The sequence below is a fragment of the Gossypium hirsutum genome, chromosome A08 (genome assembly GCF_007990345.1).
Source record: "Gossypium hirsutum isolate 1008001.06 chromosome A08, Gossypium_hirsutum_v2.1, whole genome shotgun sequence".
Taxonomy (NCBI): Eukaryota; Viridiplantae; Streptophyta; class Magnoliopsida; order Malvales; family Malvaceae; genus Gossypium; species Gossypium hirsutum.
This window is the reverse complement of record NC_053431.1, coordinates 8,903,313-8,923,201: the sequence shown is the minus strand read 5'-3', so window position 1 is coordinate 8,923,201 and position 19,889 is coordinate 8,903,313. Positions and strand designations below refer to the sequence as shown.

General features: G+C 35.0%; 3 protein-coding genes across 5 annotated transcripts; all 3 read left to right on the top strand.

Annotated features, from left to right (window-relative positions):
• Window positions 1–269: 269 nt before the first annotated feature.
• Window positions 270–9,073, top strand: LOC107892399 (probable WRKY transcription factor 12). 2 transcript variants are annotated; one of them, XM_041075808.1, is made up of 4 exons: window positions 270–1,104; window positions 1,183–1,262; window positions 1,690–1,857; window positions 8,788–9,073. In XM_041075808.1, the coding sequence occupies exons 1-4, from the start codon at window positions 877–879 to the stop codon at window positions 8,948–8,950; spliced, it is 639 nt and encodes a 212-aa protein (XP_040931742.1). In that variant the 5' UTR covers window positions 270–876; the 3' UTR covers window positions 8,951–9,073. The 2 variants fall into 2 exon arrangements, with proteins under 2 accessions (XP_040931742.1, XP_040931743.1); XM_041075809.1 differs by having other exon boundaries at window positions 8,781–8,955.
• Window positions 9,074–11,572: 2,499 nt separating this feature from the next.
• On the top strand, window positions 11,573–15,404 carry LOC107896945 (pentatricopeptide repeat-containing protein At1g02150). Of its 2 annotated transcripts, XR_001684006.2 has the most exons (3): window positions 11,573–12,058; window positions 12,993–14,383; window positions 15,034–15,404. XR_001684006.2 is itself a non-coding variant. In XM_016822295.2 (2 exons), the coding sequence occupies exons 1-2, from the start codon at window positions 11,693–11,695 to the stop codon at window positions 14,226–14,228; spliced, it is 1,602 nt and encodes a 533-aa protein (XP_016677784.2). In that variant the 5' UTR covers window positions 11,606–11,692; the 3' UTR covers window positions 14,229–14,527. The 2 variants fall into 2 exon arrangements, 1 of the variants encoding a protein (XP_016677784.2); XM_016822295.2 differs by lacking the exon at window positions 15,034–15,404 and having other exon boundaries at window positions 11,606–12,058; window positions 12,993–14,527.
• A 736-nt stretch (window positions 15,405–16,140) lies between these two features.
• On the top strand, window positions 16,141–18,039 carry LOC107897055 (cyclin-U4-1). The gene is made up of 2 exons (XM_016822427.2): window positions 16,141–16,966; window positions 17,486–18,039. Exons 1-2 carry the CDS (start codon window positions 16,632–16,634, stop codon window positions 17,766–17,768), a joined length of 618 nt encoding a protein of 205 aa, XP_016677916.1. The 5' UTR covers window positions 16,141–16,631; the 3' UTR covers window positions 17,769–18,039.
• The last annotated feature ends 1,850 nt before the right edge of the window (window positions 18,040–19,889 follow it).

The window sequence follows — 19,889 nt, the reverse complement described above, 5'->3', positions numbered from 1 at the left end:
TTGATATATTATGGAAAAATTCATATTATAATGAAAAATGTGAAACACACATATTAATATAATAGTTAATTGCTATTGATGGATGAAATTACTGATCATGTTAAATACAAAACCTTGAGACACATTTAACAACCAACATGGAGGAATGAAACATGATCCCGTGAAACATGATGCTACCAATCAATTAAGAACATTTTGTTAATGTTCTTCATCTATAACGATTATAATTATAGTCTTAGCATAATAAAATTATCCTTATCAAGTAACCAAACATGATAGTCATATATATCTTGATCCTGTGTATACCTTAGCTATAAAACATCATGACTTGAGACAGGATACATATCAAAAACATGATAGTCAATAAGAGAAATGATATATGTCCCCTTCAAACAGCTCTCTTACACATGCATCAAAAAGAGTATTTGCTCATAATTAACATATAAAAGTAAAACTAACTTGATTATAAAAGAAAAACAAAGAAATACCGACTATTTGCTCATAATAAATGTCCTGGTCCTCTCTCTCCTTTCTTGTACACAACCTTATACCTCCGGCCCCTTAATAATTTGCCGTTACTGTGGCATTGGATAAAAACAATGGGTGTTAAGGTCTTGCGCACGTTCAACAAGATGAGACTGGAATAGTTTCCAGGAGGTGTATTGATTTTCCATCTAGCGTTTACTAGTTGACCCGAGACTGCGTCGACTCTCGCGTGGATGTGTGGAACACAAGTCGCAGAACGGCCTATATGCTGCAATAATAGGGACCTAACCTAGTTGCTACATTACCACGAAAAACTTGCAAGCAATTTTTAAGGAATCGAAGGAGAAGAAGGTTGTTGTTTGCCTTTCTTTGGGGGTTTTGGCAGAAATAATGGAAGGAGAAAGGGGAGTCTCAAATTATGAGATAAAAGTTTCGTTCTCAACCACACAGGCGATCCGCGAAATGGGGTTTGTACAATATGAAGAAAACCAGATGATGAGTTTCATGGCTCCGGCGCAGTCTTCTCATCATCAAACATCTCAGGCTCTCAATCACGCCACGATTGGTAACAGTAGCACCACCAATTCCACCACCGTGGCGTTTGGTCATAACAACCAGGTATATTATAAGTTAGACAAGATAACTTTTACAGATTGCTGATCTTTGTATCTAATGTTGGTGTTGGTAAAATTTTAGGTAGGGAGGACCTTGGATCCCAAAGCTGTAGAGGGCGAGAATTACTCCAGTAACATCAACGATGGGAATAATAATTCATGGTATTTTTCATATCTTAGCTCTCCATTTTTTTTCTTTTTAATTTATAGAGTCAGGTTCTCTCTCAAGTGCATACGTACTGACAGAGACTCCCCACCCAAAACAATATTCAACACGCTATATAAGTATGCATCTTCTTGAGGTCTTTCCATAATCTAGGCTAAAAGGGTTATTGCTTCACTTGTTAATGGAATGCTTTTTTTTTTTGGTAACAAAAGGGGGGAAAACCTAAAGCATATTAGTAATAAGCCATATCTTCTTGCCTACCTAAACCAGCTACAGCATATCCATATATGTTGGTCCAACTTTCTCTTTCTTCTTAGTGGGCATGAAGAAGGATAGCCTTGATATGCATTTATCCCCAAATCCCATGGCATATATATATTTATTCCATTACAAAAAGGGTTAAAAAAGTTTGGGATTTGGCAGGTGGAGGAGGTCAACCTCAGAGAAGGGTAAAGTGAATAATAAGGTAAGGAGAAAGCTAAGAGAACCAAGGTTTTGTTTCCAAACGAGGAGCGATGTGGATGTGCTAGACGACGGTTACAAGTGGAGAAAATATGGGCAGAAGGTTGTCAAAAACAGCCTTCATCCAAGGTACTTTTGCTATATATGCTCGCTTTCCTTGTCACTATATATGCATGGAGGAGATATGTTGGTGCAAGAGGCAGCAGCAAGCTGTTTCTAGCCTTGCTTGAGTAGTAAGCCTCGAGGCTTGGTGAAGAAGCAAACTCGGAAGCAGAAAAAACAGAAAGATGAAGCTAGCAAGTGAAAACAGAAAAGAGAGAAAGAGATTGAATGAAAATGAGCTGATATTTTTCATTAACACATGAACAAGGCATTAAGCCATTACATATATCAGTCAATAAGTAAAACAAACAAGTAATCACCTACTAATATACCTAACACCACTAAAATGCCTAGTAACTTGGTAAACTTGATTGAAAAACAGAAAGCTTCTACCTAAGCTTGTCATTCAGCACCTAATTACATCAAAATGCAGCTACCAACTAAGTTTGATCCTAACTAAATACAAAACAATCAATTAAGGAAACCAAATGAATAGCTTCAGCTTGCTGCATCAATTTGCTGTTGAAGCACGTTCCTTGCATGGCCACCTTTGCTGCTACATGGGAGCTGACTTCAACACTCCTCCTCAGCTTCTATGCAGCAGACTCCTAGCTTCCTCTTCAGGCTTAGAAATCTTGATACACCGAGTGGCTTTGTGAAGATATCGGCAATCTGATTTTCAGAACTGCAATGGGTTAGCTCGATTTCTCGAGCTTGTTCCATTTCTCTTATCACATGGAGTTTGATGTTGAAATGTTTTGTCCTGCCATGAAAGACAGGATTTTTAGCAATAGCAACTGCTGACTTGTTGTCACAATGTATCACAGTTGCTTCATTCTGCTGTAGATTCAGGTCACTCAAAATTTTTCTCAGCCACATAGCTTGATTAACAGCATTGGCAGCTGCTACATACTCTGCTTCTGCTGTCGATTGAGCCACCATTGTTTGTTTTCTTGAGCTCCAGCAAATCATAGCTGAGCCAAGTGTAAAAGCATAGCCAGAAGTGCTCTTCATATCATCCTTTGAACCAGCCCAATCGCTATCAGTGTAGCCAATCAGTTTCAACTCTTCAGCCTTTCTAAACTGTATTCCATGGTTTAAGGTACCTTTAATGTATCTTAGCACCCTTTTCCCAGCCTTGTAATGTTGCTGGTTACAGCAGTGCATGAACCTTGATAGCATGCTTACAGCAAACAGAATGTCAGGTCTTGTTGCTGTCAAGTACAATAAACACCCAACAAGGCTTCTGTAATCTGTTTCACAGACAGATTCATCTTCCTCCTGGCTCGATAGCTTTATGCCAATAGCCATTGGTGTGCTCACTGGTTTACAATTCTCCATAGAGAATTTAGCCAGCACTTTCAAGGCAAATGTCTTTTGTTTCAAGAAGATTCCTCCTTCTATTTGATTGACTTCCATTCCTAGGAAATATGTCATTAATCCCAGGTCTGACATCTCAAACATTTCCTTCATTCTTGCTTTGAAATCAACCATCATAAACTTGTCTCCTCCAGTCACTAGAAGATCATCAACATATAGTGACACAATAAGCTGTGTTTCAGCTCCATTCCTCTTAACATAGAGTGTTGGCTCACTAGCACTCCTTTCAAATCCCAAACTGACCAAATATGAGTCAATTCGAGCATACCAGGCTCGAGGGGCCTGTTTTAGGCCATACAAGGCCTTTCTTAGCCTATACACCAAATGTTCCTTACCAGGCACTATAAAACCTGGGGGTTGCTCGATGTATATCTCTTCTTCTAGAAATCCATTGAGGAATGCAGACTTGACATCCATTTGGTGGATTGTCCACTGGTTCTGAGCAGCAACTGCAATCAGCAATCTGATTGTATCGAGTCTGGCTACTGGAGCAAATGTTTCCATGTAGTCCAGACCATACCTTTGACTGAAGCCCTTTACAACTAGCCTGGCCTTTAGCTTGTTTAAGCTTCCATCTGCATTGTGCTTCACTCGATAGACCCATTTTACACCGATAGTCTTTCTGTTGGCAGGCTTTTCAACCAACTCCCATGTCTGATTCTTTACAATCATGTTGATTTCATCAACCATAGCTTGTTTCCAACTTTCATCTGCCTCAGCCTCTTCAAAACTGCTAGGTTCTGCTGTTGCAACCTGTGCCCTTTCATAAATATCTTCTAGGGGCCTTGTGCCTCTCACAGGCACATCATCAACATCCATTTCAGGTCCTAGCTGCTCAAGTTCAGCTTGATTAGGCACTAGGTCTTCTGAAACTGCTTCTGGCTCATTTTTCTCCCAATTCCAGCAGGCTTTCTCATCAAAGATGACATCTCTGCTCACTTGGACTTTGTTTATCAAGGGATCCAGAACCCTGTAGCCCTTTTTGACTGAGCTGTAGCCTACTAGAACACCTGGTTGAGCCCTTTTAGAGAGCTTGTCTCTCTTTGCTGCTGGTATTTGTGCATAACACAGGCAACCAAACACCTTCAGGTGTGCTAAGGAAGGCTTGAAACCAAACCAAGCCTCGAAAGGTGTCTCGGATGCAAGAGCTTTAGTAGGAAGCCTGTTCTGAAGGTAAACAGCAGTGTTTACTGCCTCAGCCCACATGGTCTTGGGCAGTTTCTTCTCAAACAGCAGACATCTGGCCATATCCATCAGACTTCTATTCTTTCTTTCAGCTACCCCATTCTGCTGAGGTGTGTAGACATTTGTAAGCTGATGTTTGATACCAGCATCATTGCAAATGGCTTGAAACTGAGCTGAAGTGTACTCAGTGCCATTGTCTGTCCTTATCGATTTTAGCTTGCAACCTGTTTCTGTTTCTACAGCATTTTTAAACTTCACAAACACTTGAGCTACCTCAGACTTGTGTTTTAAAAAGAAAATCCAGCAAAACCTTGTAAGATCATCAATGAAGAGGATGAAATACCTGTTTTTGCTGAGTGATTCAGTCCTCATCGGGCCACATACATCAGAGTGCACCAGCTGCAGTCTTTCAGTAGCTCTCCAAGCTGAATTTGTAGGAAATGGCAGTCTTGCCTGTTTCCCCATTTGGCAGACTTCACACACATCATCATGCTCCACTGAGCTGGTGAAGTTCTCTGCCATGCCCTCTTTGGCCAATCGAGCCATTGATCTGAAGTTGGCATGTCCAAGCCTTTGATGCCAAAGCTTGGAGTCTTCAACAGAGGCTGTGTATGCTGAGTTTGAGTCATTTGCCCAGTGAACCTCAAAGCATTTATCAGTCATTGTGACTGTCATAAGACTTGATCCACTTGGATCAGTAATGTGGCATTGTTTATCCTTGAACACAACAGAATAACCTTTCTCGAGCAGTTGAGCTATGCTGAGAAGGTTTCTGTCAATCTGAGGTACCAACAGCACATTTGGAATGATCTTATTGCCTGTGGGAGTACATATCAGCACTTCTCCTCTTCCTTCAGCCCTTATAAACTGACCATTTCCAACCTTGACCTTGGTCTTATAACTTCTGTCCAAGGTTTTAAACAAGGAGGCATCTGGTGACATGTGGTTAGTGCAACCACTGTCCAGCAACCAGCCTTTAGAGCATTTCTTCTCAGAAGCTACACAAGAAACAGCAAAGACCTGTTCTTCTTGGTCACTACTGTCCTCAGCTACTCGAGCTTCAACCTTTGACTGCTGAAGTTGATTCTGCCTTGGCCTACTTCTGTTTTTGCAGACCCTTTCAACATGGCCCTTCTTCTTGCAGTGTTGGCATACTGCATCTGGCCTAAACCAGCATCTGTCTTCTGGATGGCCAGGCTTCTTGCAATATCTGCAGGGCTGGTCATTGCTCCTTGCAGCATCAGGCTTAGGCCTGTTCTTCCAAGGCTTTTTGCCTCGTTGAGCATTAGTGCTCGAGGTTTCTCTGGCCTTGGCTTGAAATGCACCTTCTTGGTGATCTTCAGCTCTGCTAGCTCTCCTTTGTTCCTGAGCATAGAAGGTGTTGATTAACTCAGTCAAAGAGATGCTAGCAAGGTCTCTTGAGTCCTCTAGGGAGGATATTTTGGCCTCATATCTCTCAGGCAAAGTGGAGAGGACTTTCTCCACAATTCTTGCCTCATCAAAGTGCTCACCTAGGAGCCTTATGCTGTTAACCACTGCCATAATTCTATCTGAGTACTGCTTCACTGTTTCTTCTTCCTTCATCTTCAAATTCTCGAAATCCCTTCTCAAGTTTAACAGCTGCTGTTGCCTTGTTCTCTCAGTGCCTTGAAACTCCTCCTTAAGCTTATCCCAGGCCTGTTTTGGAGTCTCACAGGCCATGATTCTGGTGAAGATGACATCTGACACACAGTTCTGGATGCAGGACATGGCTTTGTGCCTCTTGGTCCTCTCATCAGCATGTTGCCTAATCTGAGCTACTGTGGGATTAGCCCTCAGTGGTGCTGGCTCAGTATCTGTGTTGACAACTTCCCACAGATCGAAGGCCTGTAGGTAAGTCTTCATCTTGACCAGCCATATGTGAAAGCCTTCTCCATTGAAGACTGGTGGGGCTGCTGGTGAAAAACCTGAAGAAGCCATCAAGTTCCTTGTTTTGAAGCAACAGGTCCACTAAGACAAGAGCTCTGATACCAATTGTTGGTGCAAGAGGCAGCAGCAAGCTGTTTCTAGCCTTGCTTGAGTAGTAAGCCTCGAGGCTTGGTGAAGAAGCAAACTCGGAAGCAGAAAAAACAGAAAGATGAAGCTAGCAAGTGAAAACAGAAAAGAGAGAAAGAGATTGAATGAAAATGAGCTGATATTTTTCATTAACACATGAACAAGGCATTAAGCCATTACATATATCAGTCAATAAGTAAAACAAACAAGTAATCACCTACTAATATACCTAACACCACTAAAATGCCTAGTAACTTGGTAAACTTGATTGAAAAACAGAAAGCTTCTACCTAAGCTTGTCATTCAGCACCTAATTACATCAAAATGCAGCTACCAACTAAGTTTGATCCTAACTAAATACAAAACAATCAATTAAGGAAACCAAATGAATAGCTTCAGCTTGCTGCATCAATTTGCTGTTGAAGCACGTTCCTTGCATGGCCACCTTTGCTGCTACATGGGAGCTGACTTCAACAAGATATAAGTAGCCAATTTTAAGCCAAGGTTAGATTAATAATATTCCCAATGTTATTAATCTTGAAGATATTTATAAGAAACTATTAGAATAGAATGTTCACAGTATACAGGCATAATATTGGAATATCATTTGTGTGGAAGGAGAGGGGAAGGATAGTGCTGGCATTATTTTCAAACTACGAATATTAACTTTAGTTGGATTTCTTTGTTTCTGTTTGTGCATGTTTGGTGGTTTCCCATTTTAAGTTGGTATATATATTAATTCGTCTAAGGTTTGCAGTATTTGAATCATGAATTCATTTGACTTGCATTAATGTCGCTGGTTTTTGCCTGAATAGTGGTCAAAGCACTTGTTGGGTTAAAGTTAAGTTCTAAGTGGAATGGACTCATGGAACGTATGGTACTCTGAAAAAGATGGGCATGTAAACGTTTCTTTTTACATCTCTCACACACGAGTTAATTATTTCTGCACATGCACATATCATTAGTAGATAATTTTTGCTAATAGGTATGGGGTGAATACCTTTAGTTAAAAACTAAAGGTTGGGTTCATAAACATTTATAAACTACCTTTATAATATCTATATAAAATAATTTTAGTTAAATTATATTGATAGTGATTCCATTATTAGTAAATTTTATTTTCGGTTGTTTGCTATTAAATTGCTAATAGAGAGATAGTTTGTCAACTTTTAATTGGAATAATAATAACTTTAGCACTCAATATTTACATATTAGGTTAATTCAATCTTGATTCTAAAAAATTTATCCCTTGGTATTTACCAATTGTGTATTTTGATCTTTTTTGCAATTTTACTTTTTTTGGTGACATTAATGGTTACTTTTAAAAGAATGAGAAAATATGAAAAATTTTATCTTGGATTTTTTAGTATTTCTATTTTTGGTATATTTTCAATCAAATTTAACTGATAAATTTATTTCTAACTTTTTAGGTGAAAGGATCACAAAAGAAAGTAAAACTATAAAAAAAAACCAAGATTACATTATATGTGAATATTGAGGGTTAAAGTTGCTATTATATCAATTTTAAAAGTTGATATGTCATTTTTCAGTTAGCCATTTACTACGGGCGATCAAAAAAAACAAAGTCAAATAATTTAATAACTATTTTGTAATTTTCCATAATTAAATAACTAAAATAAAAATACCAATAATTAAGTAATTACCAATATGCAATTTCCTAATTTCTTTTTGTTATAGTATTTTGACTGCCGTATTTCAGAGATTTTACAATTTTAATGTACCTTACAGGTATAATAAAACTTTAAGATAAAATATCTCACCTCTCAAACTTTCATATTTTTTGTTACAATTTATAGTTTTCTCTATATTATTCTATCTAGACCAAGTTTTAGGAATGGTGATGAATAGTCTTGTTGGGGGATCAGTTTCTCTAGGAGAAATTTTCGACGTATCATCTATGGAGATGTCGATTCGGTCCTTCAACAATTGAAAATATTGTAAGGAGGGTTTGTCCCACTTCACAAAGAACTGTGTATGATTCACAAAGAGATGCCTCGACTATACGTGGATGTACGGTTGTGGCGTCCCTTTCCGTAAACCGTACACGACTTTTCACAAGAGGGACAAAACCTTTCCCGGAAGACAATATCTTCAATTGCTGAAGGATCAGATTGGTGTCCTCAAGGACAACATTTCGAAATATTCTCTCGGAGTATACGGTCCCGCTGAACACACACAAACATACTAGGGCTACAGGTGGGGATGAGTAAGCTTAGCTAGCTACTTATAAAGCAGATTTCCAAGTATTGTGTTTAATTTAGAAGCAAGTAATGATATGAGAAATGTGGTGCAAATAAGATGTAATATTGATTATGTGTTATATATTGGAGATGGCAGGAGTTACTATCGGTGTACGCAGAATACTTGCAGAGTGAAGAAGAGGGTTGAAAGATTATCGGAGGATTGTCGAATGGTGATTACTACTTACGAAGGCAGGCACAACCACTCTCCCTCTCATGATTCTAATTCTTCTGACCATCAACCCTTTTCCTCTTTCTAATTCATCTTTTTCATACACAAGTACGATTTTAAGTTATTACTATGGTTTTGTTTAGTTGGTTTATCCTAGTGGTTTAGATCACTAAATTTATAGCTTCAGTCCTTGTTTTCAAGTTTCACCCTCCTTTTTTTGAGATCAATATTGTAAATATTTTATAAACACTTTATCAATGATAGGTCTCTTTTCTTTGTTTCTTTCTTTTTTACGAATTCTGAAAAAAATTATTTTTCAGACATAAAAGATATTTTAATCTTAAAAGAAATTAAGAGTTGTACATTTCCTAATAATAATTGTTTGAATTAATAATTCGTCTTGATAATTATTATCTAATGAAATGGATATAAAATTGAGAGTTCAAAGTAAGAATATGTTTGGTACGTCCTTTTCAACTAAATTTAATTGGTGGGAATTTGATTCCAATATTTAATATGTAAAAATTAGTTTATTTTAAAATTTCTTTGAGACGTATTTTCCATAAACAATGGAAAGCAATTCCTTGAATAATTGATGGGAAAGTTACTTTCCCATGTAATCGAGAAAATTTTGTAAAATTTACATCTTCACAATCTTACATTAACATACAAGTTATTTTTAAATGAATTTAGATTCAACCAAAATGTGAACAAATCATATCTCGTGGATTAATTTGAATATTTGTTAATGATAAATATTATTATTTAAATATTTATTAATAATAAAAATTATTGAAAATAAAATACATAAATACTATAATTTTATTTAATAAGAATAAATTTGTAATACTATATTTTTATTTAATAAGAATAAATTTGTACAAACACTATTACATTGCCAACAAAGTGGTGAGCATGCCAAATGTGTTAATGTAATTTTCTCAGAATTTTAATCAATAAAACGTTGTAAAGTAACTTTTTTGACAATGACATTCTCATAAACCATATTTCATGTAATCATATTCCATTAGAATCATAATATGGGAAAGCAACAAATTCTTCTTAGTGTTGAAAAAATAAGTATTGAAAAATTAAATCCTAAATTTAAGTAAGAAAATCTATTTGATATATTACTTAAAATTAAATATTTGGTATAATTAAATTTTTTGATAAGGGATAATATAATCTAAAATGAAATGGAATAAAAAAAATAATTGAATTTATTATGTATTAAGTGATAAGTAGATTCTATCTACTTATCATTTTCCAAATTTTTTTTGTAGAAAAATTTCTATCTATCTAGTAATTTTTATTGCGAATTATTAACCATGTTAAAAAATTAAACTATTGCACATATTAATTTTTATTGTAAATTATTAAACACATTAAAAAAATTAAATTATTGAAAATATTAATTTTTAATACTTTAGATTTATATATAATAATTTTTTTTATGTATGGTAGATTAAGTGTTAAAATTTGAGCCAAACTTTTGAAGGGCGGCTTATAAGGGCAATATTTTTTAAATAGTTAAAAATGATATAAAATATTTTTTATAAACTTGATTTAGTTTTTGAGATAAAATAAATGACTAACTTATTTGAAAAGAAAAGAAAATATAATTTGAAATGTGACAGTAGAGATTTAAAAAATTCTTACTTCATCTCTTTTAAAAATATTTAGTTTTCGTCGATTAAGTTTTAGCTCGATTAGCATGAGTATTGTTGCCAATATAGGAGGACCTGGGTTCAAGTGCGCTGAAGCACATTATCCTTCTATTTATGAATTGGAAAGGGACTATAAGTAGTTTTAAATATTGTGTTAAAAAAGAGCAGATAGGATTAGATTATGATTTGGATTTTCAAGAACGAGAATCTTATGACATGTTGGGAATCTCTTATGAAAATCAACCATGACTGAAACGTATCTTAATGCCTGAAAGTTAGATAAGGGACCCTCATTGAATGATAAGAAACTAATTACAACTTGGAATATTCAAGGAATATTTGTACATTCTCTTCTAGCTCAATTAGAGGAATTGAGGTTTCATTCGCATTCTTATGGATGACTAATAAATAAAAAGAAATAAAAGACAATACAATTCTCGATTTTTGAAGAGACTTATTTATTTATTTTATTTCGGACGAGCCGAGATAATAGGATGAACAACAAGGGTTCTGTACCGAGAACTTTGTATTGCGCACATCACTTGGATGAACTTTAGAGAGTCACATAGAAGGGAATGAAGAAATGGAATATGAAAGAGAATACAAAGAAATAAATGAAAGAGGATCGACTTCTATTTGTACTGTAGCTGAGATGAGTCTTGGTTATTTCTATCCTTGAACTCTTATCACAATATATAATGAAATTGTTTAAAAAAAATAATTTAACTTTTGTTTGATATTTTGAATAATTTAACTTTTATGATGAAAATGAATCAGGTCAAAATTAAGTTTTGAATATTTAACCTCGATATCGGTTCATATTTTAAATTTGATCTAATTTTTTATTAAACTTATTTTATATATTTAATAATTTTTTATCTAAGTCCTCTAAAAAAATGGGACAAACCTTCGAAATCGGATACTTCAATAATACAACAAGTATTGGGCCCGAATAAGAAGCCTCAATAATACAACTTCTTTTTAGCACGCCAAAACATTGATCATCAAATTTAAACTTTAGAAACGCGAAAAAGAAGCCTGATAAAGAGGGATATAAACGTAATTTCACCCGAACTCTATCTTCAAGCTCAGTAAGTAATCAAATATCTGCCACTTCACTCTCACTTTTGGGCGTAATCCCTTAAAAACAAAAAAAAGAGAAAATGCTTCTCCAGCCTTCGTCGTTGCTGAATCACCGTGTTTCGATCTCCTCAGCCGATTCTTACTCTCGGCAGCTCCCATGCCGGATTCCCAAGTTTATCCTTTCCAGAACCCCAAGTTTTCAGAAGCTGCCGATCACGTGTTCCATATCTCAAGTCCATAGCTATGGGACCGTGGACTTTGAAAGAAGGCCCATGGTCAAATGGAACGCTCTATATAAGAAAATATCGCTCATGGAAAACCCTGAATTGGGTTCTGCCTCTGTGTTGAATGAGTGGGAAAAAGGAGGTAGGAAGCTCACCAAGTGGGAGCTTTGTAGGGTTGTCAAGGAGTTAAGGAAGTACAAGCGTTTCAAGCAAGCACTTGAGGTAAACCCAACAAAAAAAATAAAAGGAGGGAATTTTGTGTTCTCTTCTAGTGTGTTTCGATTTCTGGGTTTTTTTTTTGGCAATCTGTTGTAGACAGCGATTGCTTGACTCTATAATTTACTTAATAATTACTGGGCAATCTAATTCTTCCCTAACTTTAGGTGCTTTGGTGTTTTGAATTGCATTTGTATGTGTTATTATTGGTGAAAGTTGAATTCTTTGTTGGTTGCTACATGAACCTATTACATTAGAGAGTGGAGTTAAAGCCTTTTTTATGAACCTTCTCAGTCTCTTCATTGCAATGAATCACCTGAACTGAAGGTCTTGTCTAGATGATGGATTTGCTGCAAGCTATAGTTACAGGGGTAAGGTAATATTGATGAATGCTCTTTGAGTTTGAGACACAGTTTGGGGTTTAAGTAGGACCAAAGAATATTTTACAGTTGATGCAACAGGTTTTTTAGGCATAGCTCTTAATATTCCTTCAAAATAAGTTGAGGAATCTATCTTAATTGACATAGGAGGTGCCCTAAACAACCAAAAAGATACACAATGTTGTGAGTGATTTTCTGTTTCTTCTTATAAAGCATAGTGAAATGAAGATAATTATTATTCAACTTATCAATGGTGTAGGATTTATCGTTTTTATCTTGTATTTGCACATTTTGGTGATATTTTTGGATGCTGAATTTAGAATGATTGCAAGTCTGTTGTAAAATTAAGGCAAAATAGCGAATTGTTGTACATTTATCAGAGCCTAGTTCACAGTAAAAGGCTAAGTAGACGTTGTTGTTGTTGATCACTGTAGTGGATGGCCTGGTAGAATTGTCAATTTGTTTTAGGGAAGTTAAAATTAGTTATCGCTTTTATTCAGTAGAGTTGTTGATGTACTTCCATCAGGCATATTTTTAAAAACTTTTCCAAAATTGTACAGGTGTATGAGTGGATGAACAATAGAGGAGAGAGGTTTAGATTTTCTGCTAGTGATGCTGCAATTCAGTTAGACCTTATTTCTAAGGTGCGTGGAGTTTCAAGTGCCGAAGATTTCTTCCTTCAACTCCCTGATACTTTGAAGGACAAGAGAATCTATGGGGCCCTTCTGAATGCCTATGTGCGGGCAAGAATGCAAGAAAAGGCAGAATCTTTAATTGACAATATGAGGAATAAAGGTTATGCCTTGCATCCCCTTCCGTTTAATGTGATGATGACTCTATATATGAACCTTAAGGAGTATGATAAAGTTGAGTCAATGATTTCTGAAATGATGGAAAAAAACATACGTCTAGATATATATTCCTATAACATCTGGTTGTCATCTTGTGGATCCCAAGGATATGTGGAAAGAATGGAACAAGTATATGAGCAGATGAAAGAAGATCGGAGTATCAATCCAAACTGGACTACATTTAGCACAATGGCTACCATGTATATCAAGATGGGACTGTCTGAAAAAGCTGAAGAATGCTTGAGAAATGTAGAGAGTAGGATCACCGGTCGGGATCGTATACCATATCATTACCTTATTACACTTTATGGTACTGTTGGTAATAAAGAGGAGGTGTATCGGATATGGAAGGTTTACAAATCTATTTTCCCCAGTATTCCAAATTTGGGTTATCATGCTATGATATCATCTCTGGTTAGGGCCAGTGATATTGAAGGGGCAGAAAAGATTTATGAAGAGTGGCTATCAGTTAAAACATCTTATGACCCTAGAATAGCAAATCTTCTAATGGGGTTGTATGTTAAAGAAGGAAACTTGGATAAAGCTCAGAGCTTTTTCAATCACATAGCTGATGTGGGAGGAAAGCCAAATTCAAGCTCATGGGAGATTCTTGCTGAAGGGAATATTCAAGAGGAGAGAATCGATGAGGCTCTATCTTGCCTAAAGGAAGCTTTTGCAACTGAAGGTTCAAGAAGTTGGAGGCCAAAGCCAACAAATGTTTCTGCCTTCTTTAATCTCTGTGATGAAAAAGAGGACACGGAAAGTAGGGAGGTTGTGGTGGGATTGTTACGGCAATCAGGATATCTCAAAAATGAAGCTTATGCATCACAAATTAGCTTATCTGATGGTGCTGTTGAAAGTGTATTGCCAACATATAGTTCAGGCGATGAGAATCAGGATGATGATTCGGAGGTGCTTCTCAACCAACTGCAGGGCAGTGCGTGATAACCTATTATTTAAAATCTATAAGTGCAGGGAAAGTTTTGTATCTATCTTATCATGGAAGTCATGAGTTAGCATATGCTCTGATGTTGGCAAGGAAAGTGAACTTATAGCCATTTCTCCCAACCATTTTGTGCAGGGGAAGATACACTTGGCAGGTAAAAAACTCACCTACATGAATTCTTGCTGGAGCCCTTTCCTTTGCCCTTGTTTCAAATGTATGAATTTTCCAATTTAAGCTGCTCAAGTGGCAAGAGTTTTCTTCCATTTGTGGAAGGGATATGGATAGTTTATCATTCTCATGACTTGGAATCCATAAACTGTTGCCATTGATAAAATCTTCTAGCACCTTAGGAATTTTCATTGAACATATCTGGGAAAGCTGATTGAACCTATATGTAGGGCTTCAAAATCTTAAAACTGTTTTGGTCCCAAGTCATACATCATTTATCAACTATAATTTTTTTTCTGAAAAAAGGAAGAGTTTTGAGGATTTTTTTATTAATGATTTTGTAAGACATTTTCAAGTTACTTTTATTTCGGTTTAAATCTCCAAAGTTGATTGATATCATCATTATGCTGAGATCTAAGTGAAAGTGCTCAAGTGGTTCTAAGGAAAAATATTTTTAATATCTGATGCTTTGATCATTGATGAGAAGTGAGAGCAAAGGTGGGTCAAATAGAAAAAAGAAAAAAAGAGAAAAAAAACGAATCCCAGTTTTGCAAGTTTCGTTGCTAATTTGATTATCACAAACTACAGTGTTTTGATGTGTAAAACAAAGTGGTGCATCATTTTTCTGTTTTCCAGCTGGAATATTTATATCAGGCTATACCCTCAATGAGCATTCATACATGGAAGAATCATATCATCACCACACACTAGATGATGTTTCAGAAGGTCAAAATTTTGACAAGTCCGTGAATCCAAACAAAAGCAGACAAATAAAGCAGACCCGTGGCCAGGGTAGTCTTCATCTTCTAAGTTATTGTTTTGTTGTTAATTTTCTGCACAAAAGTCATGCAACATCCCTGATCTAGTACAGAAGTTGCCAAGCATATCCTATGGGCTATTATTTGGTACTAAGTTTAAGAAGATAACATGTCTCTCTTTAGATATATTTAAAATTTTTAAAAAAATTAGGCACATGTTGTTATCTTTATAATTTATTCTTTCCACTACATACTCGTAATCCTGAATATATATATATTATAAATTGGCATCAAAATTCAAAACCCTGAATATATATTACAAATTAGTATCAAAATTCAAAACGTTTTAATTGAGTTTTTAAAGTATCAATTATCATATCAATCAAATCTTTTTGTTAATCTAATTATTAGCCTAGTCTTAAAATGATCAAATCTTCTCGTTAACCTAATTATTAGCTTAGTCATAAAATGAATATTTGAATTTGATGTGAAACATATTTAAAATGTATTACATTGATAGTTTGAATTTGACATGAAATATATAATTAAATTATAAATATATATATTTACCACCAACAACTTAATTCTAACATAATGACATGTTGGTTTTATTATTACTATTATTTAACATGACAAACTTAAGTTGCCATTACGATAAGAGTATATACTTTTATTTAGAGTTTGATCAGTATATTTTAAATATATTCAACTTTAAAACTAATATTTAACATCTAAACGAAATAATAAATTTACAAAAAGTAGTTATTTATTTAACACTACATGTAAAAAATTAATGAAGTTTGGAATTAATTTAAAGTTGAAGTCATGTTTGAGGATGTTTGGCATATAATATAATATATAATTTGTTATAGGGAAAGAGCATCCTAGAAAAGAAGGAGAAAAGCATAGGCCGAATACATGGTACCCATCCCAAAAAAACATAACAGATCCAATCTGCTTAGATTTGGAACACATGCTGCAAAGTGCAAGTATCTTTCAGAGACAGGACCCACAAATTACAATCAACATTTTCCCACATGAAATCACATGATGGCCATTGCATGCCATCACCACTACAACATTAGCTACAATTTAATCACGGGAAACCTTTCAAGCAAAATGACTTTAATCCCCAAATCAACCACCTTTCTCTTCCCTTTAGCACAAGTTTCCAAATTTTAATATCGATTTGATGATGTATTTTCTATATGAAAACAACACATTTTAACCTATTAATTTCACCTTCACCTCAAAATCAAGTCATATAGAGTCATTTTCAATAAATAAATACCTTTGAACTTGTGTACCAGCCTCTTATTGGTAAAATCCCACGTTTCTTCACCAAATGGGTACTCCTTTCATTGAAAATACCTACCCTTTAACGACCACCTTACCTGTTTTATAAATATTTCACCTCAACCAGAGAAGCCACGCAACACATTCAACTCTTTTCTGGTCCTAAAAACCTTCTCAGCCATGGCAGAGCTAGACAACCCAAATGTGATGTCAAATCTCATAACTTTCTTGTCTTCTCTCATCCAAAATGTGGCTGAATCCAACGATCTAAACTGTGGGTTCCAGGCTCAGAAGATTTCAGTTTTTCATGGCCTAACAAGCCCAACCATCTCCATTCAAAGCTACCTACACAGAATTTACAAGTACGCCAATTGCAGCCCCTCTTGCTTTATTGTTGCTTATGTTTATCTTGATCGGTTTGCTCAAAGGCAACCCTCCTTGCCCATCAATTCTTTCAACGTTCATCGCTTGCTTATTACGAGTGTGATGGTTGCTGCAAAGTTCATGGATGATATGTAAGTGTTCTTAACTTGTTTGTATAAATCACTCAAAGAATTATTGGATTTCATTTATGGGTTTTGGGTCTTTAGATACTTTGATCTCTTCCATGTTCTTTGAATTATGACTGAATTTAAGCTCTTTTTTTTTTTTGGTTCTTTTCTTTTTGACCTTTTCCCCCTTAGTTGAAGTCAAATGATTAGATATGGTGGAATTGTAGAGCCATTGAATTTGCCAGAAGAATGATTTCTTTGCCGTTCCAACAAATTGTAGGCATGTGAATCCTGGCTGTCCTTCTGACAGTCAGAAAACAATATATATATATACACACACAAAGTTGTTTCTGCAAAGAAGCCTATAATTGAAGTTCAGTGTGATAGGCCAACCTGTTCATTTTTTTGGTTCCTTTTGACCATACACTTCAAATATTCTGGAAAAAAAGAAAAAGTAAGACAAGTGGATAATACACTTTTAATATTCTACCAAAGTACCAAACATTGAGTTTGACCTGACTTTTGGAACATTTATCTTTGTAGGTATTACAACAACGCTTTCTATGCAAAAGTAGGAGGAATCAGTACAACAGAAATGAACTTCCTTGAAGTGGATTTTTTATTTGGGTTGGGATTCCATTTAAATGTAAACCTCAAAACCTTTCACACCTACTATTCCTACCTGCAAAGACAGATGATGATGATGTTGCAACCTCCACCACCAAGTACTGCACCAGAATCCTCTATAGAGTCCACATTGAAAGTCCATTTGTGCTTTAGTGACGAGGAATCCACATCTCATCAAAAGGAACAACTAGCTGTTTAAGGCCTTCAATTTAGTGTTTAGCTCTCAATGTCGTTTCAATTTTGGCGTTTTCTTGTGGATTTCCCTTTTTTTTTTTTGGGGGGGGGGTGGTTGGATCTCAAATTGTTTATGCATGTACAGATACTGGGAGTTGCTTTCTTTTTTACAGCCTGGCTATATACATATATGTAAGTCTTTTTTTCTTTCTTCTGAATTTATTACTCCTGCTTTGTTTTGATTCATGATTGTGGCCTTTTTTTTTTCAATGATGAGGAAAATTGTAAATTCCTTTAACACGTTGTAAGGTTCATTTTCATTGATGCTCCTCATTTTCCTCCCAATTCTAGTTATAGTAAGGGAGTAATTTTGATTGATACCACATGCCGTTGTTCACGTTAAGATTCTCAAGTATTAAGACTTTGGGTTTAATACTTTGGGTTGAACAAAGAATGAAAGAAAAATATGCTGCTTTAAAAATTCTTTTGGGAGAATTACCATTTTGAATTTAGATTTCGAATTAATTGTTGGAATTATTTTAAAATTTAATTTTTTTAACTTTATTAGGGTGATATTCAAATTAATCCAATAATAATTTCAAGTTCAAGTTAAAATTAATATATATATAACATGTGCAATCACATTTACAAGCAAGGTTGAGTGGCTTAGGATACTTCTCTCTTCGATGGCATGGGGAAACGAATTTAGCATAGCTTAGGGTTTAATGCTAGGCTAGTCTAGGGACAGTCGGCCCACCAATACTCCAAATCTTTAGCTAAGGTGGTCTCATCTTTCCAGTAGTGAAGAGCACAAGGTTTTGTTTTCCAATGGTTTTGTGATATAATCGGGTTATCTCAATCTTCTTCGTTTCAAGTAAATCACAAATATTTATATAAAAGATTAAAATCCACTTCCATATTATTTTTTTTTGCAAAATACCCTTTTGCTAATTAATTCTTCCAAAAATAAATCATGAATTAAATTTTTTTAGTAATGCTTAATAAAATTAGGCCAGTGAAAAAGATAATTGACAAAAAATAAAATATAATTGCAACAACGACTCTCTTTCGTTAACGCAAATTATTAGTTGACTGATTTAATTATTAATAATGCTGGCATGGTTAACGGCAACCAATAGAAAATGGCACTTGACATTATTCTTAAGCTTTCTGGAAATCTCATTCGAATTATCTTGTCATTGGTGATATGATTGTAGGTTTTGTTTTTGGGAGAGTTTTAATTTGGTTAGCACCACCTCCTCAACTTGGATTCAAAATGGGTGGAGCCAAAACAGGAAGTTTGAAAATACAAGATTCCTTTGTTGATTAGCCACAAACTTTAACTCCTTGAAGTTATTCATTTAAGTATTCTTCATTATGATCTTCTCTTTTTAACACTTAAAAGACTTAACTTTTTGACCTAAAAATGCATCAAATCACGTTGTTATGGTATCTAAGGATTTAGGTTTTGGGTTGACTATCTTAAGTTTAGGTAGAGAAGAGCAATTGTTGGTTAAAATCAAGGAAACCAATTAAATCGATCCAATCAGTTTAGTTGATTTTGGTTTGAACGATTTTTCAGTTATGAGTTTGATTTTGTTGGTTATTTCAATTATCAATTTTTAAATTTTCAAATTGACTTGGTCAAAAAAATACTTAATTTAATATATATTTAATTATTTAAAATATATTTAAAATTTATAATATATAAATAAATATATATTATCTAAGCCCAATAATTAAAGTTGGTTAACTGGCCAACCTAAAGTTGATTTGGTCATATAGGTTTTTGAGCTCTAATTCAGTTGAGTCATTTTTTGTAGAATATGATCAATTAAGTCGGTTTATTAAAAACACCAACCGAAAAAGCCTAATGCTCTCCCTTAGGTTTAGGAGTATACCCTATCTATCGGCCACTGATAACTATTTAAAGCCACCTCCTTTGGCAACGTTTTAGCTTCTGCACATTTTTTAGACATTAATGCACCACCAACTACAACATCTACAATAGACTTAAGTAGATGTAACAACCCATTATAAAATGCTTGAACTTCTATCTATTTGAGCATACCATAATATGAACATTTTTGTGATAAGTTGTTGAAACGTTCTCAAGACTCATATAAAGACTCAAATTCAAACTACA

What these genes read in the sequence shown, in the direction of transcription:
- LOC107892399 (XM_041075808.1), top strand. Translation starts at nt 877, where the DNA reads ATGGAAGGAGAAAGGGGAGTCTCAAATTATGAGATAAAAGTTTCGTTC. An exon ending in GATGGGAATAATAATTCATG is followed by an intron (nt 1,263 to 1,689) that starts GTATTTTTCATA and finishes GGGATTTGGCAG; the next exon opens with GTGGAGGAGGTCAACCTCAG. An exon ending in AAAAACAGCCTTCATCCAAG is followed by an intron (nt 1,858 to 8,787) that starts GTACTTTTGCTA and finishes TGGAGATGGCAG; the next exon opens with GAGTTACTATCGGTGTACGC.
- LOC107896945 (XM_016822295.2), top strand. Translation starts at nt 11,693, where the DNA reads ATGCTTCTCCAGCCTTCGTCGTTGCTGAATCACCGTGTTTCGATCTCC. An exon ending in GTTTCAAGCAAGCACTTGAG is followed by an intron (nt 12,059 to 12,992) that starts GTAAACCCAACA and finishes AAAATTGTACAG; the next exon opens with GTGTATGAGTGGATGAACAA.
- LOC107897055 (XM_016822427.2), top strand. Translation starts at nt 16,632, where the DNA reads ATGGCAGAGCTAGACAACCCAAATGTGATGTCAAATCTCATAACTTTC. An exon ending in GCAAAGTTCATGGATGATAT is followed by an intron (nt 16,967 to 17,485) that starts GTAAGTGTTCTT and finishes TTATCTTTGTAG; the next exon opens with GTATTACAACAACGCTTTCT.